This window comes from Plecotus auritus (genome assembly GCF_963455305.1).
Source record: "Plecotus auritus genome assembly, chromosome: 9".
NCBI classification, from domain to species: Eukaryota; Metazoa; Chordata; class Mammalia; order Chiroptera; family Vespertilionidae; genus Plecotus; species Plecotus auritus.
This window is the reverse complement of record NC_137783.1, coordinates 96,904,730-96,919,900: the sequence shown is the minus strand read 5'-3', so window position 1 is coordinate 96,919,900 and position 15,171 is coordinate 96,904,730. Positions and strand designations below refer to the sequence as shown.

The window sequence follows — 15,171 nt, the reverse complement described above, 5'->3', positions numbered from 1 at the left end:
GGAGGCAAGGAAAAGAAAACTGAATAGAAAATATAGGGAAAAATTTCTCCCGCAGGACTAGAATAGAATTTGCTTAACATGCAACCCTGGGCTTCACCAAGTTCCCATTTGATGCTATAAGGAAGAGCAAGTGCCTCTTCCCAGTAGAAAGCTCACCCAAGCCTCTCCTGCCATGTCCATGTGGGTGAAAAGAGCCCATAATGCAAATGGCTTCTAAAAGAGAAAATACTTGGGAATCAGCAACTGTTAACACTTACTTACATTGGATGAACACCTCTGCCCTACAATACTATATTCTTAATTTCCTCCTCCTAGGAGCCATGCAGAGCCTACAATGAACCTATCGTCATAAATATTTGTCTAACCCTGGTTAACTCCTGAGGCTCAACTCCTATGAAGCTGACAGTGCCTCTGGTTCATGAATGTTGACAAAGGCTGCCCACTGTGTTCCCCTGGCTTAAGGAACATGTTTTTTAGAAACATGCATATAGAAAACCATTCCTTTAAAATTCCCCTAGACAAAGTGATTCAAGTAGAATATAAATCATGCTCTAAAACAAACTCTTGCCAGCAAGTAGTCCCAAACGGCAGAGTTCTGTTTAAAGGAATAGTCCAGGTAATCATTTATGAGAAGCCCAGCAGATCTGGCACAAGAAATTATTTACGCTATTAATTGGCTCTCACTGCCATTCATACATTTGAGAAGGGCCTTCCTTTTGTCTTTTTCAGAATTATCACATTATAATTTCTCCCTGTGTAAATACAAAAATGAAATACAGTTACTACCCACAAAACACTCGAGATCTAAAGCCAGTGGGCATGTTGATTACAGTAAGATTTCGAGGTTAGAGTGCCAAATCTCATTTACAGTGCATTCCCTTCACATGACTTTGAAAGGAATAGGGTTAGGCTCTCTAGGCTGAGGCTCTGTGACATTCATAACTGCTTTTCCCTCCAATATCCTCTTTATCAGTATGTGAGAATAGCAGTATATAACTCCTCCTGATGAGATTTTTCAAATGAAAATGAAGAAAGAAATATTCAATTACATTCATGTCTGGAAAGAGGAAACAGTTTGGTTCCTCTCCCCCCAGATGTCTTATGAATTGAAATGTCTTTATAATATAGCAAACAAATAGCAACCTCTTAGAAAGATGTATTAAAAATTAGAAGAAAAAAATTCCTCAGGAGGAAGCTGTCTTGCAAATCCCAAGATAAACATTTATTGTTAAAATCAACTGAATTTTGAGACCTAACAATATTATACAAATTATTTTTCTTTCAAGAATATTCTTCTTTTTCTCTTTTTATTGAATTTATTGGGATGGCATTGGTTGATAAAATTATGTAGGTTTCAGGTATACAATGCTATAATACATCATCTGTTTATTGTATTGTGTGTTCACCACCCCAAATCAAGTCTCCTTCCATCACCATTTATCCCCCCACGCCCTCATCTGCCTCCTCCTTTCCTTCTGGTAATTATCATACCATTGTCTGTGTCCATAAGTTGTTGGTTTTTGCTTAATTGCTTCACCTTTTCTCAGCCAGCACCACAACCTCCCTCCCCTCTAACAGCTGTCAAGCTGTTGTCTGCATCTATGAGTCTATTTCTATTTCAGTTGTTAGTATACTTTGATTTTTAGATTCCACTTATAAGTGAAATCATAAGGTATTTGTCTTTCTCTGACTGGCTTATTTCACTTAACAACAGCCAAGATTTGGAAGCAGCCCAAATGCCCATCGGTAGATGAGCAGATAAAAAAGCTGTAGTGCACTTACACAATGGAATACTACTCATGTGTAAAAAGGAAGGAAATATTACCTTTTGCTACATACAGCATGGATGGACCTGGAGAGTATTATGCTAAGTAAAATAAGCCAGTCTCAGAAAGACAATGCCATATCATTTCACTTATATGTGGAATCTACTCAACAAAATTAACAAACAAAATAAAAACAGACTCATAGATACAGTGAACAGACTGACAGTTGTCAGAGGAGAGGGGGCTGGGAGGTTGGATGAAAATGATGGAAGGGATTAAGAAAAAATAAACAAAACTGACACAGACAAAAGTATGGTGATTGCCAGAGGGAAAGGGGGTAGTAAAAGGTGAAAGTGGGCAAAGGGGTGATAAATGGTGTTGGAAAGAGACTTGACTTCGGGGATGAGTGCATGATGCAGTATGCAGATGATGTGTTATAGAATTGTACACTTGAAACCTGCATGGTTTTATTAACCAATGTCACCCAAAATAATTCAATAAAAATGTAAAAAATTACTATGTCTTTTTCAAGAATTAAAATAAACTAATTTTTCAAACAGTTAACTGTGGAGTTTATTCCCTTATACAGCTATTAGCATTGGTACAAGTATAATTATTTTCCTACTAGTATTTATTGAGTATGTGTGTATTCTGCCTACATTTCTTCATTTACATTCATGTAAATCTGAGATAACCCTATGATGTAGGTGATTTTATTGAGCCTGTCTATTAGATAAGAAAAAGAAAACATTATCTGTCAAGGTTGTGCAGCTATTCAGTACGGTGTTGTTTAATGGCCATGCTATTCTAATCTTTTGAAAAGGAAAATTAGTGTATTTTTAAAAGACCCATTTGAACATTGAAAAGTAACATCTGAGTTTAGTGCATATAAAATGTGTTTTCTTTAGAGTGCCATGCAATTGATTGGTTTATAAATAATGAAGAAAAAATCTAAAACATAAGTAACAGCAATGCAAACTAGGTGAACTCGAGGGCGCAAATAATCATGGAACAAGGATCTTAAATATTACTGATTGCAATATTTGGAACAAAGAAGGTAAGACTTCCACTTTGCAAACATCAGATGACATACCAAAAGAGCCTGCATTCAGTTTTGTTCCCAGCTTTAAAAGTAATACAGGGGCCTGGCTAGTGTGGCTCAGTGTTTGAGTGTAAACCCATGAACCAGGAGGTCATGCTTAGATTCCCAGTCAGGACACATGCCTGGGTTGTGGGCTCCATACCGAGTGGGGCACATGCAGTAGGTAGCTGAATGATCATTCTCTCTTATCATTGATGTTTCTATCTCTTTCTCCTTCCCCCTTCCTATCTCTGAAATCAATAAAATATATATTTAAAAGCAATACAGGGAAGCCGTGGCAAACTGCAGCCAGAATAATGTAGTGGCTTAGAAAGGTGGGCTTAGAAATCGGATACCTGGGTAAAACCCACGCTCTTCCTAATTGCCATGAGTTTTAGCAAGTTACTTCACCTCTCACTGTCCCTGGTCTCTCACAGGAATAACAATAGCAGCAACAGCAGCAGATTTTACCAGGGTTGTTGGGAGGATTTAATGAGATAAACATTAGTAAGATACATGATAAAGGCTTAATAAATTTTACTATTAATACATTCAAAGGAACACCTTTATAATAATAATGAGATTGAAATATCATCATGCAAGAAACAAATGGACAGAATTTAGAGGAGAGTGATTCAGTTTCCATAGCCTCTAGAGTCATAGATTATTTTTTTTAATCTATCTAGAAATTAAATTATGGTTCAAAAGATAAAGAACTTTGTGGAAATTACAGCTTCCCAAAGACAGAATGGGCTCTTCAGAATATTTGCTTAGACATATTGTAGGGGAGATTCATAGAGTCTTGGTCAAGATATCCTTCAAGCTTCCTTCAAAATTTGAGATTCTCTGAAAATAAAAGTGACCTTAGAAAATCATATGAAGCAATTGCTGCTTAGGTAGGGAAATCAGCAAACAATTTCTAATCGCTTCATCCTTAAAGTGTAAAATTTTCTAAAATTTCTAACCCACATTTATCCTTCAATGCCCTATATCCGTGGTTGGCAAACTGCGGCTCACGAGCCACATGCGGTCCCTTGAGTGTGGCTCTTCCACAAAATACCACGGCCTGGGCGAGTCTATTTTGAAGAAGTGGCATTAGAAGTTTAAGTTTAAAAAATTTGGCTCTCAAAAGAAATTTCAATTTCAATCATTGTACTGTTGATATTTGGCTCTGTTGACTAATGAGTTTGCCGACCACTGCCCTAAATTATAGAATTCTTGAAAATAAAATGTTTACAGATGTAAAATATTTAGTGTAAAGTTATCTTTAGCTATTTCAACTGATTGATTTAAATTTCAAACTAATTACCATGCTGGGAGGCTAAAGATCACACATTAAATTGTTATTCTATATTATTACCAGAGGCCTGGTGAACAAAATTCAAGCATGGGGGGGGGGGGGGATATGTCCCTCAGCCCAGCCTGTACCCTCTCCAATATAGATGTCCGACTGCCCGTTTAGGCCCGATCCTAACGGGCAGTCGGACATCTCTCTCACAATCCAGGACTGCTGGCTTCCAAATGTGCGCCTGCCTGCCTTCCTGATTACCCCTAACCACTTCTGCCTGATCACCCCCTAACCACTCCCCTGCCAGCCTGATTGCCCCTAACTGCCCTCCCCTGCAGGCCTGGTCACCCCCAACTGCCCTTCCCTGCAGGCCTGGTCGCCCCCAACTTCCCTCCTCTGCCAGCCTAGTCACTCCTAACTGCCCTCCCTTGCAGGCTTGATTGCCCCCAACTGCCCTTCCGTATAGGCCTGGTCCCTCCCAACTGCCCTCCCCTGCTGGCCATCTTGTGGAGGCCATCTTGTGTCCACATGGGGGCAGGATCTTTGACCACATAGGGGCAGCCATCTTGTATGTTGGAGTGATGGTCAATTTGCATATTACTCTTTTATTAGATAGGATAGAGGCCTGGTGCACGAGTGGGGGTCAGCTGGTTTGCCCTGAAGGGTGTCCCAGATCAGGGTGAGGGATCCCTTGGGGCATGGGGTGGCCTAGGCGAGGGGCCTGTGGTGGTTTGCAGGCCGGCCATGCCTCCCAGCCACCCAAGTGGAGGCCCTAGGATCTGGGATTTATTTATCTTCTATAATTGAAACTTTGTAGCCTTAAGCGGAGACCAAGGCAGGTCAGGGCTGGGGAAGCTTGGCTTCCTCCATCACCAGGGGCAACTCAAGCCTCCTGCTCTCTCCAGCTCCGTGGCTGTCTCCATCTTTGTTGGGATTTATTTATCTTCTATAATTGAAACTTTGTACCCTTGAGTGGAGGCCTTGGCCTGCCAGCGTGTGCGGAAAGCTTGGCTTCCTCCATTGCTGGAGAAACCCAACCTTCCTGCTCTCTCCGTGGCTGCAGCCATCTTGGTTGGGTTAATTTGCATATTTGCTCCTGATTGGCTGGTGGGTGTGGCTTGTGGGTGTAGCGGAGTGATGGTTAATTTGCATATTACTCTTTATTAGATAGGATAGTACTGAGTATATTGATAAAAAAAGGAGTAAATGATCAGCAAACAGTGATTTCCTGTTCAAATTTAAATTATACTGTTTAACAGGAATCTCAATATAAATCCAAGTAACCTGTTTTAAATAACTGAACTTTACTTATGTAACCAAAAGCTAAAGAATGAAGTTATCACGGCATTTCATTGGTAAAGATATGTGTAAATCCTCAAAATTGGCACAGAGGTTAATAACTTCAAGATATTTACTTACAGACAGAGCCTTTAGCAATGAAAAAAACATTTTGAGAAATGTCCATTTTGAGAAAGCTGCACAACTTACCAATAGTTTATCATGCACTAGAAGATTTTATTCAAATTAAGCTCTATAGGCTATAAACTCTTAGTAATAAAAACAAATTCTGAGGATCTAATGTACAGCATGGTGACTATAGTTAATAACACTATATTGTATACTTGAAGTTTTCTAATAGAGCAGATATTAAGCATTCTCACCAGGAAAAAAAAAACCACACACACACACAAGATAAAAAAAACTATGTAATGTGATGAATGTGTTAATTCATTTGCTTGTGGTAATAATTTCAGAACACATATGTATATCATAAAACTGTATATTTTATTTATTTATCTTTAAAGATTGTATACTGTAAATAATATAATTTTATTAGTCAATTATACTTTAAAATTAAACTTCATTTAAAAATCTTCACTCTAGAATGCTCATAGTATTGTGTTTTTATTGCATAGCACTTATTTTAGTATTAGGATAATTTTTTCATTTGTACCCATAATATGTAAAAAACTATTACTTCAGTTGGTATGATTACATTTAATTCAGTCTATAGAGTCCTTTCATTATTTCTTTGTATAAAGTCACTTTCTGTTCATGACCCTTGTTCTGCAAAAAAATAAAATCAAAATTTAACTATGCCTTCTTTAATTTTCAAAACAATGGAGAAAGAACACTCAATATAGTCTATTTAAACTTAAGTCTGTTTGAACTTCTGAACCTTTATTTTTTTAATATTTTTTATTGTTTAAAGTATTACATATATTAGTACATATATCTCCTTTTTTTTCCCCATTGACCTTCCCTCAGCCTCCCCTATCCCTGTCGCATGCCCTCATCCCACCCCCCCAGTGTCTTGTGTCCATTGGTGTGCTTATATGCATGCATACAAGTCCTTTGGTTGATCTATTTCCCTCCCTCCCCAACACTCTCCAGCCTTCCTGCTGTAATTTGACAGTCTGTTGGGTGCTTTACTGCCTCTGTATCTATCTTTTATTATTATTATTATTAGAACTTCTGAACCTTTAAAAAGTGACTCTGTTTTGAACTGCAAGGAAACAGTTGTTTTTTTTTTTTTTCAGAGTTTTAACTTAGTATAACATAAAGGCCAAAGAATGCATAAATTATAATAACAAATAATTGCATTTTTCTTAATCTGTTATAGATCTCTCTCTGTGTGTGTGAGAGATCACAATCTCAGATAAATCAAGATATTAACCCTTTTTTAAAAAATCTAAGACCAAATTCTCAGAAGTATTGAGCTTTCCTAATAGTGAAGAGAAAAAAAAACAAAAAAAAAAACACATAAGTTATTCGGTCAGAATGTCAGGATTTGAAACCAGAATCCATCATTGAGTAAACTTCCACAAGTTACTCTCTCTAAACTTCAGTTTTCCCACCTGTAAAGGGGGGTTTGCATTATTATTTACCCATAAAAAATCATGGTCCTTTAATGAGATAAAGCATCTAAATCATTTTAAATTTATACTTGGCATATAGTAAGCACTATGTAATTGTTTTCAATTATTATTCATTAGTAGCATCTGCTTGCTCATAGTCCATTTTATGATAATAGCTCTGGGCAGGCAAACAGACCACTTAAAGAACAGAAAATAAAGCAGATTTTCTCTACCCTGAGCTTTCCTTTTATACAAATTCTCCACAGAATGTTATCCCTACAAAGAAAAAAAGCTCCCATTGGCCATTCCTGTGTGGCAGAAATGGCTATCTGGAAGTCAGGATTACAATGTGTGGCTATGTTTCTGATGCTCTGTAATTATATGGTCTAGATCTATGGTACAGAACAAATCAAACCAGGACCTATGAGGCAGAGATCCATATAATACTGCTTTCTAAACCAGTGGTCTGCAAAATCAGGGAGGAGGAAGTGTGGGGGGGATTTGAACATGTGCCCTGAAAATAATATACAATTTATGTATATGACCTATATTGACAAAGTACACTATAAAACATTCTGAAGAAAGAATTAACAGCAGGTCTGAACCATTCTCCAACACTTCCCCTGGGAACATCTGAGATTAAGATAAATGGGGAATGCCAGATGTGTACCAGGCAACACTATTTATTATTGGTGGGATGCATCTGGACCAGAAGGACTGTGAGTGAATTATAAAATCATTTTAGGACTCACAACCTCAGCTTCGTATGTGCAGTGTGTTCTAGCAACTGAAGGCATCCCTTAAGGAGACCTGGGCTGTTACCAAGATACTGGTTCCTGCGGAATGTGAGCCTTATCTAAGGCAAAGTAGTCCATGTCTATCCATATGGTCTTGTCATCTTAAAACAGAGTTACTACATTGGGGATAAGGGAGAGGAGATGGAAAATGGTTTATGAACAATAACAGAGACTTCCCACTGAAAAGGCACCTGGCATTATCCTGTTGACATTCTGTGTTTCCTGCCACACATTCTTCTGCTACATGAAATGAATCTGTCACCAGACAATGGCCTACTGTGTCATATTGGTGTGAGTGTTGAGACAAAACCAAGGTTCATTCTGGTGACCATGCAGATGTATACATACGTAAAAACATATCATTTTCTTCCTCTGACCTAGTGGATTATTTCAAGCACCACACTTTTGAGAACACTGCTTGTGTCCACATACTTTTCAGAATAGTTGGGTTATATTCTTTGTCACAAGCTTAGGATACTTTCCTTTTTCCCTGCATGATTTTCTAGTGTTTTGACACATCCTTGTCTTTGGTCATTGTAAATCTTTGGCTCACTGCAACTATTATTGCCTCTAGGCCTTTTAAAACTAAAAACTGGTAACTCCATCATTACAAATTCCACAGCAGTGAGACATAGGGAATTTATGGAAATCCTAATACTAAAATATTTTCTGGAAACTCTTTACTTCTTATTTTCTTAAAAAAGTTATCAGGATATAGCTATAGGGGCTTTAAAAATTATAACATCAAGTGAAACGTAACTCTGTTTCTCAATTTTAATATAGTTTTATACTAGTTTCATTAAACATGCTATGCTAAAAATAAAGGTATTTCTTCCATTCTTGACACTACCCTCAATTCTAAGTAACCAAATAATTTACCACTCCCAATGAAAATTCCTGCAAATGTATCTTTCATTACCCCATTTTTAGACACACATGGTTTTAAAAAAATATTTTTGTAACTTACCCTGACACATGCAACATCAGCAGCATGTAGAAGACAAAGAAGAGATTATGAGTGTACCAGAAGATGTCATAGTTAGAAACTCTGAAAAAAAAACAAATAACTTAGTTTCAATGCCACTTCATATTCCATCTCACTGAAAAGAGTGTGCGTTTCAAACATGTCACAATTGAAAGTTCAAATATGAGTTCATCTGAGATTTATCTATTATGTCAAAGGATTTACATACCATGCAAAGACAACTGGCAAAAATTGTACATAACACTATCATATTTTCGTATTTGAAATAAAGACATGAAAATTTTAAATAAGGTTTACTTTAAAGATATGATGTAAGACCAAGGAGCAGTTATACTCAGCTCCTATGTCTATTTGCTGTCCTTTCTATAAATATTCTCAATTTTCAAATGACTTCTAAAACAACTAATGTTCCTATTACAATAAATATTTAGAGAGTAGTTTAAAGAAAATTCAAATTGAGAGAAATTAAGTAAATGCTCATTAAAGTTTTATATTCTTTTCCTGGACAATGTATAACCTTGGTGCTACTGTCCTGCAGGAAAACAAGGAGCCTGACAATAAAGGAGTATGATAAACACAATCCATAGAATGTTTGAGACAAGTAAAAAAAACTAACAGTTATTTTATTTCATATGTCCGGGTAGATATTACTATATTAGAATCTTAGAGGTGGAGGGCAGATATTTGTAAAAACTTCTGAGAGGATTCTGATACAATCCTCCTTTTAGAACCCTTGACTTAAGCAATGGCCCATTGATTCACATTTACTTAACTCGGTTTCTGCTATCACAAACAAGGTCACTAACAACCTTGTCACATATGCCTTTTGCACATATCTAAATCTTTTATAATTTAAACTCCTATGAGTGGAATCGCTAGATCAAAGGGTACACATATGCAATGTTTTTGACTCACATTGCCCATTGCTCTCTGAAAACATGTTTATCCATTACAAATCCAACTTACGGAGTGCCTTTTTCCTCAAACCCATGTTCCACTTTATAAGTTTTCATTATTTTGTGTAAGTGGAATTGGGTATTATTTCATTTGTGTGTTACACACTTTTAATTCTTCTATTACTTATTGATTCATAATAATTATCCATTTCTATAGTGAATTTTCCTTAATTGTTATGAGTACACTATTCAAAATTTAAGACTGTAATAGTTCCATGTAACTGTAATAATTTGTCAAATAACATGTTTACATTTCAATTTTTATAACGTATGTTGTTTTAGTTTACCTATTTTTAGAAAGTCAGATATTTTCAATATTATTCTTGTCCATTATGAGATCCGATAGAGACTTAAAGTTTCTTCTAAAATTTTAATGTTGTGATTTTTTAATGGCTAACTAAATTATGTTGAATTTCATTCACTTACTCTTTTTTTTAATTTCTTTATTGATTAAGGTATTACATATGTGTCCTTATTCCCCATTACCCCCCACCTCCCATTCATGACCCCACCCCCCTGTTGTCTGTGTCCATTGATTAGGCTTATATGCATGCATATAAGTCCTTTGGTTGATCTCTCTCCCTTACCCCCACACTTACACACTTACTCTTTATTTTCATCATAAGTTTGTGATGGCACCTTTATTATTTAGTAGGTGCTTATACACAACAAAGTGTCTTAACAAGGCTTTCTATCATCTCTATCATTGGTTCAATGTCTTGGTTATTTTTGCAAGTTCTATAAGCTTTCAGTTATGGAAGCTTTATCATTTTAATGTTTAGTAAGCTACATACCCCCTTTTCTTCCTCTTTTGGAACATGTGCTTAGATATTCCCTCAGATGAACTTTAGGATCACTTTGTTAAATTCAATAAGCGAACAGCATAACCTATCTTGGATTTTGACTGGAATTGGAACAAAATTATAAATAATAATTGAGGAAGAACTGCATCTTTGCATTATATAGTCTATTCAAATCTCTACTGATTTCTCTCAGTGAGGTTGTGTTTTTTCTATATAACTTTCACTTAGTTTCTTCATAAACTTATTTGTAGATATTTTATGTTTATGTTAAAATTATCAGTGCTATCTTTTTATTTTACTAAATTTTCAAACTGATAATAGCTATTATATAAGAGCTATTTTTAAATATTTTTTTTTGTAATCATTTACCCATTTCAACTCTTTTAGTTGATATAAATAAAATTTTCCATAATTCTCTTGAGTTTTCTGGCTATGCAATTATACCTACCTTTCTGGAAGTAATGATAATTTGTTGTTGCATTCTTTCTAATAATTCTAAATGTTTAATTTAGAATTTAATAATTCTAAATGTTTAATTTAATAATTCTAAATGTTTGACTTCTTATCATAATGCCATCCTTTAAAGAAATTAAAAACATCACTTTGGCTGTTTCATAATTTTCATAGGAATGTATCTCATATTTCACTGTAAGTATGAACTCAGTTCTGGCCTTTATCATTTTTAATTCTAAAAAGGAAATTGACTTTTAGTTAACTCTGATGAGAGTTCAGATTTAACAACTGCCATTTCTAAGTCTATTGAGATGAGAAAATATGTTTGTATTATTGTTCTTCGTTAGAAGAATATATTACTTATATTAATAATTGACCCATATTGAACCATTTGGTGAATTATTAGACTACATTCAATGCCAGAAGTCAAATAGTGAAGTCATATTTATTCACCTGATTTCTCTAATGTTTTATTTCCTTACAAGTAAAGAGAAAAGGTAAAAGATTATCTCCATGATCCATTTAAGAATTTCTTAATTCTCACAAAGAAGCTTGAAGAAAAGCATAGTTTTATAATCTCTTTTAAACAAATGAAAACATTAACAATTAAGACACAGTCACCAAATTATTTATGTAAAGGTTTAGTTGAGAACAGAAGCTGATCTTTATATTCCTTTCTACAAAACACTATCTCTCAATTGAGGATTCTTTTTCTAGATATAGAACATTTGCATACTTTAATCTTATAAGTAAATATGTTAGATACCCTAATTTTTCTTCAAGAACTCCTAAACCTGAAAAAGTAAGTTTTTGAATTATTGACCTAACTAAAATTAAATCTTTCCCACAAAATTGGCACCCTGCTGCACTATTGTTAGAGATTTGCCTTTCTGTAAGGTGATTTTTAATTCTTATAAAAAGTCATAGAAATGGGCTTACCATTTGACTCAGCCATTCTCCATCTAAGAATTTTTCCATAGGACATAATTAAAAAGTATGCAAAGACCTATGGAGAGTGTGTTTGTCTCACAAATGAAATACTGAAAAAAATGGAATCAACCTGAAACATACAATGATAGAGGGCTGGGAGAGTAATGTATATCTACATGGTAATATGCTGTGCCATTGGTAAAGAGAAAAATGTTCATAACAAGATTTAAGAAAAAAGCAGGTTTAAAATAGCACATATAATAAAATGGTCCAATTTTGGCAAAATGCAGACTTGAAAAGACAGAGATCAGGAGTGTGAAAGGGACAGAAAAAGAGTGATTTTGGTAGATGTATGACATGGGGCATGCGTGAGCAAAAGCAGGAAGAATGAAGTATACAGACACAACACCAGGAAGTTTATAGTGTTAATCTGATTGGTGAGTTCACTTGTGAGATTTTGAGGGGTTTTTTTGTGAGCATAGATGTGTTCAGAAGTACAAAGACAGACTCATTTGAGCATGGTGTGGGGGACAATTACTTTCAAAGTGTGTGTGTGTGTGTGTGTGTGTGTGTGTGTGTGTGTGTGTGTGTGTTTCCATTATATTTCACACCTCAACGATTAGAATGAACCCTAACCAATTTGGCTCAGTGGATAGAGTGTCGGCCTGAGGACTGAAAGGTCCCAGGTTCGATTCTGGTCAAGGGCATGTACCTTGGTTGTGGCACATCCCCAGTAGGAGGTGTGCAGGAGGCAGCTGATCAATGTTTCTCTCTCATTGATGTTTCTAACTCTCTATCCCTCTCCCTTCCTCTCTGTAAAAAAATTAAAAAAATGCATATTAAGAAAAACAATTAGAATGACTATTTTTGAAGATTATATATTGTTTCTTCTTTTTGCTTTCTTAAGCAAGAAGTTTCACCAGTAACATAAGATACTGTAAAATATTGTGTAAAACAGATGTATCCACCAGAAAGAACATGTGAAAGTGTTCATAAAAATGTGTGTCTGCAATTGCTCAAAATCTCATAACTAGAAAAATACTGTGAATAGAGATATTTCTGATTATTTTAGCAGATGTCAACTAACTATTTCTCCAAAGCTTTGTTTGGAATATTACATTAAATTACAGCAAAACAAACTCATAGCAGGAAATGAGTTGTAAACCAATGTTCAGTTATATGTTCCTGTGCATACATGTTGAATTTAATTCCATGTCTCATAGACACATGATTCTCCAGGAGAACTCCCCTGAAGAACTTAGATTTCCTCAGTTTAAAAAAAGTCTCCATACACAATTCCTTACCAACCTAGACTATTTGACCAAAACAGAGATTCTTTTTTCCAAAACAGGAAATGATGTATATAGAAATGTCTTTACATCACTCTTAGTTACCCACAATAGTCTATTCATCGGAATACTACACTGGCTAAGCATTCTGGTTAATCAAGAGTTTTTCTACACATGAAAATTAAGATAATCTGAAGAAAATGAAATAATCTGACCCATAAATATTGAGGTCGTGGCTCTGACACTCACCGGATAGCATATGTAGAAGCTGTAATCATCAGGAACAGCACCAATACCATAAAGACGCCTGTCAGGCCAGGAACTATAAAAATGTACATAAGTACATATTAACATAAGTCATACTGAGAAAAAAAAGTACAAAAATCATTGCCTTAACATGCAAAGTATTATGCTGCTCTCTGGGAAGCCTGATTCAAATCAGATACCTTCTTGTATGTCTTCTCTTAAAAGAGCACTTTTTAAAATTAGCACAATTTCAAGGAACTTAAGACAAAATAATCCTTTGTACCTTTAATAGAGGGTTTGTTTTTGTATTTTCAAAAATTCTACAGGTACATACTATATTAACTATTAGTAATTAATACATGGTACATGATTGATATTCAACACCCTTACTGGTTTGGTTATCCCTACCATGGCACTAAACTCCTACTGTCTCCTCCCCTCTTTTATGTAACTAGGAGCTCCTTCCATTTCAGTTTCAAATAATTTCTTTTAGGCTTCTTATCTAGAATGAATTTTAAAAAATAAAGAAAACCTAAAGATTCCTATAAACCACAACTTCAAGTATAAAACAAAAAATATTGGAATTCAAGAAAAAGAATGACAGTGCTGGTGTTCTCAGAACACATGCAGAAATATTTCTTCTAGTAGGAAAACATGCTGAAATCTGCCCTTCTGACATGACATAACATTTTTTAAATGTGCAAAGATGTTAGTTTTTAAAATTAATATTGACATGATAGATTACTACAAATCCAGTGTTAGCTCATATAGTATGTCTAAAATGAATAGCTCAATATTCTATATCAAAAAGAGCTAAAACCAAAATATTCTCATTCCATGTTATCTTTTTACTACCAAATAAAATAATCCTGTCTATAAATTACCTTTATTTACTCTTAAAATCATATAAGCAACAGTAACTTCTAACTGTCCTAGCTGAGAGATTTCATCTTAAATCCTCATAGAAAAGCTAATGAAACAATCCTGTCTCCAAAAATATAGACATCTCCCCACTTCTCTGTTTTGCCAAGGAACCACCTATCTAACAGAAAGGCTATCATGGACTGTAGCAGAAGCAGAGAAGCTGGGTACAAAATAAAAGCAATACAGTACATTACTGTATTAGGATTCCAGAGGGTTAGAATCTTTGAAAAATTTAGAAATCTCAGTAGAAATAAATTTCTGTATGTAAAGGGCCACAAGAGGAATTAGGGATTTAGTCTTTGGATACTTAGTACTTTAGTACTCTTTCCTCCACTCTTCCCAATATACAAAGTTGGAAGCCAAACCATACTTGCCTTTCCCTGATGATGTGCCTAATCCAAACCATCTCTTCTCTCCACTTCTTTCCCAGGGTACTCCTTTTCCCATCAACCTTCCCATCACCCCAGGTGAGGACTTACTTCTTAGGGGTAAGATAACCACACTAGTTTACACTAAAAACCTAATAGTTCAGAAAAATACTACTTAAAAAGAACAGCATGCTTACAAAATGGCCCAGTCTTCCCACTCCGAAGATATTTACCCAAGAGAAACAAACATATATCCACAAAAGACGTGTTTAAAAATGTTCATAGGCATTTTATTTTGAATAGTTAATGTCTGTAAACAACTCAAATCTTCATCAACAGATGAATGGATAAACAATTTTGGTATTATTAGCTGTACCTGGAAAAGTAATCAGTAGTAAAATACACACACAAAAACAACAACCATGAA

The 15,171-nt window shown here is 35.2% G+C and overlaps 1 protein-coding gene across 1 annotated transcript in view; it reads right to left on the bottom strand.

Moving 5' to 3' along the window:
* NOX4 (NADPH oxidase 4) overlaps nt 1-15,171 on the bottom strand; it is a 169,721-nt gene that overhangs the window by 112,197 nt on the left and 42,353 nt on the right. Inside the window, exons 7-8 of the mRNA XM_080640037.1 lie at nt 13,456-13,528; nt 8,758-8,838 (exon numbers count right to left, since the gene is read on the bottom strand). Of these exons, the coding sequence (XP_080496163.1) occupies nt 8,758-8,838; nt 13,456-13,528 (154 nt within the window). The remainder of the gene's footprint in view (nt 1-8,757; nt 8,839-13,455; nt 13,529-15,171) is intronic.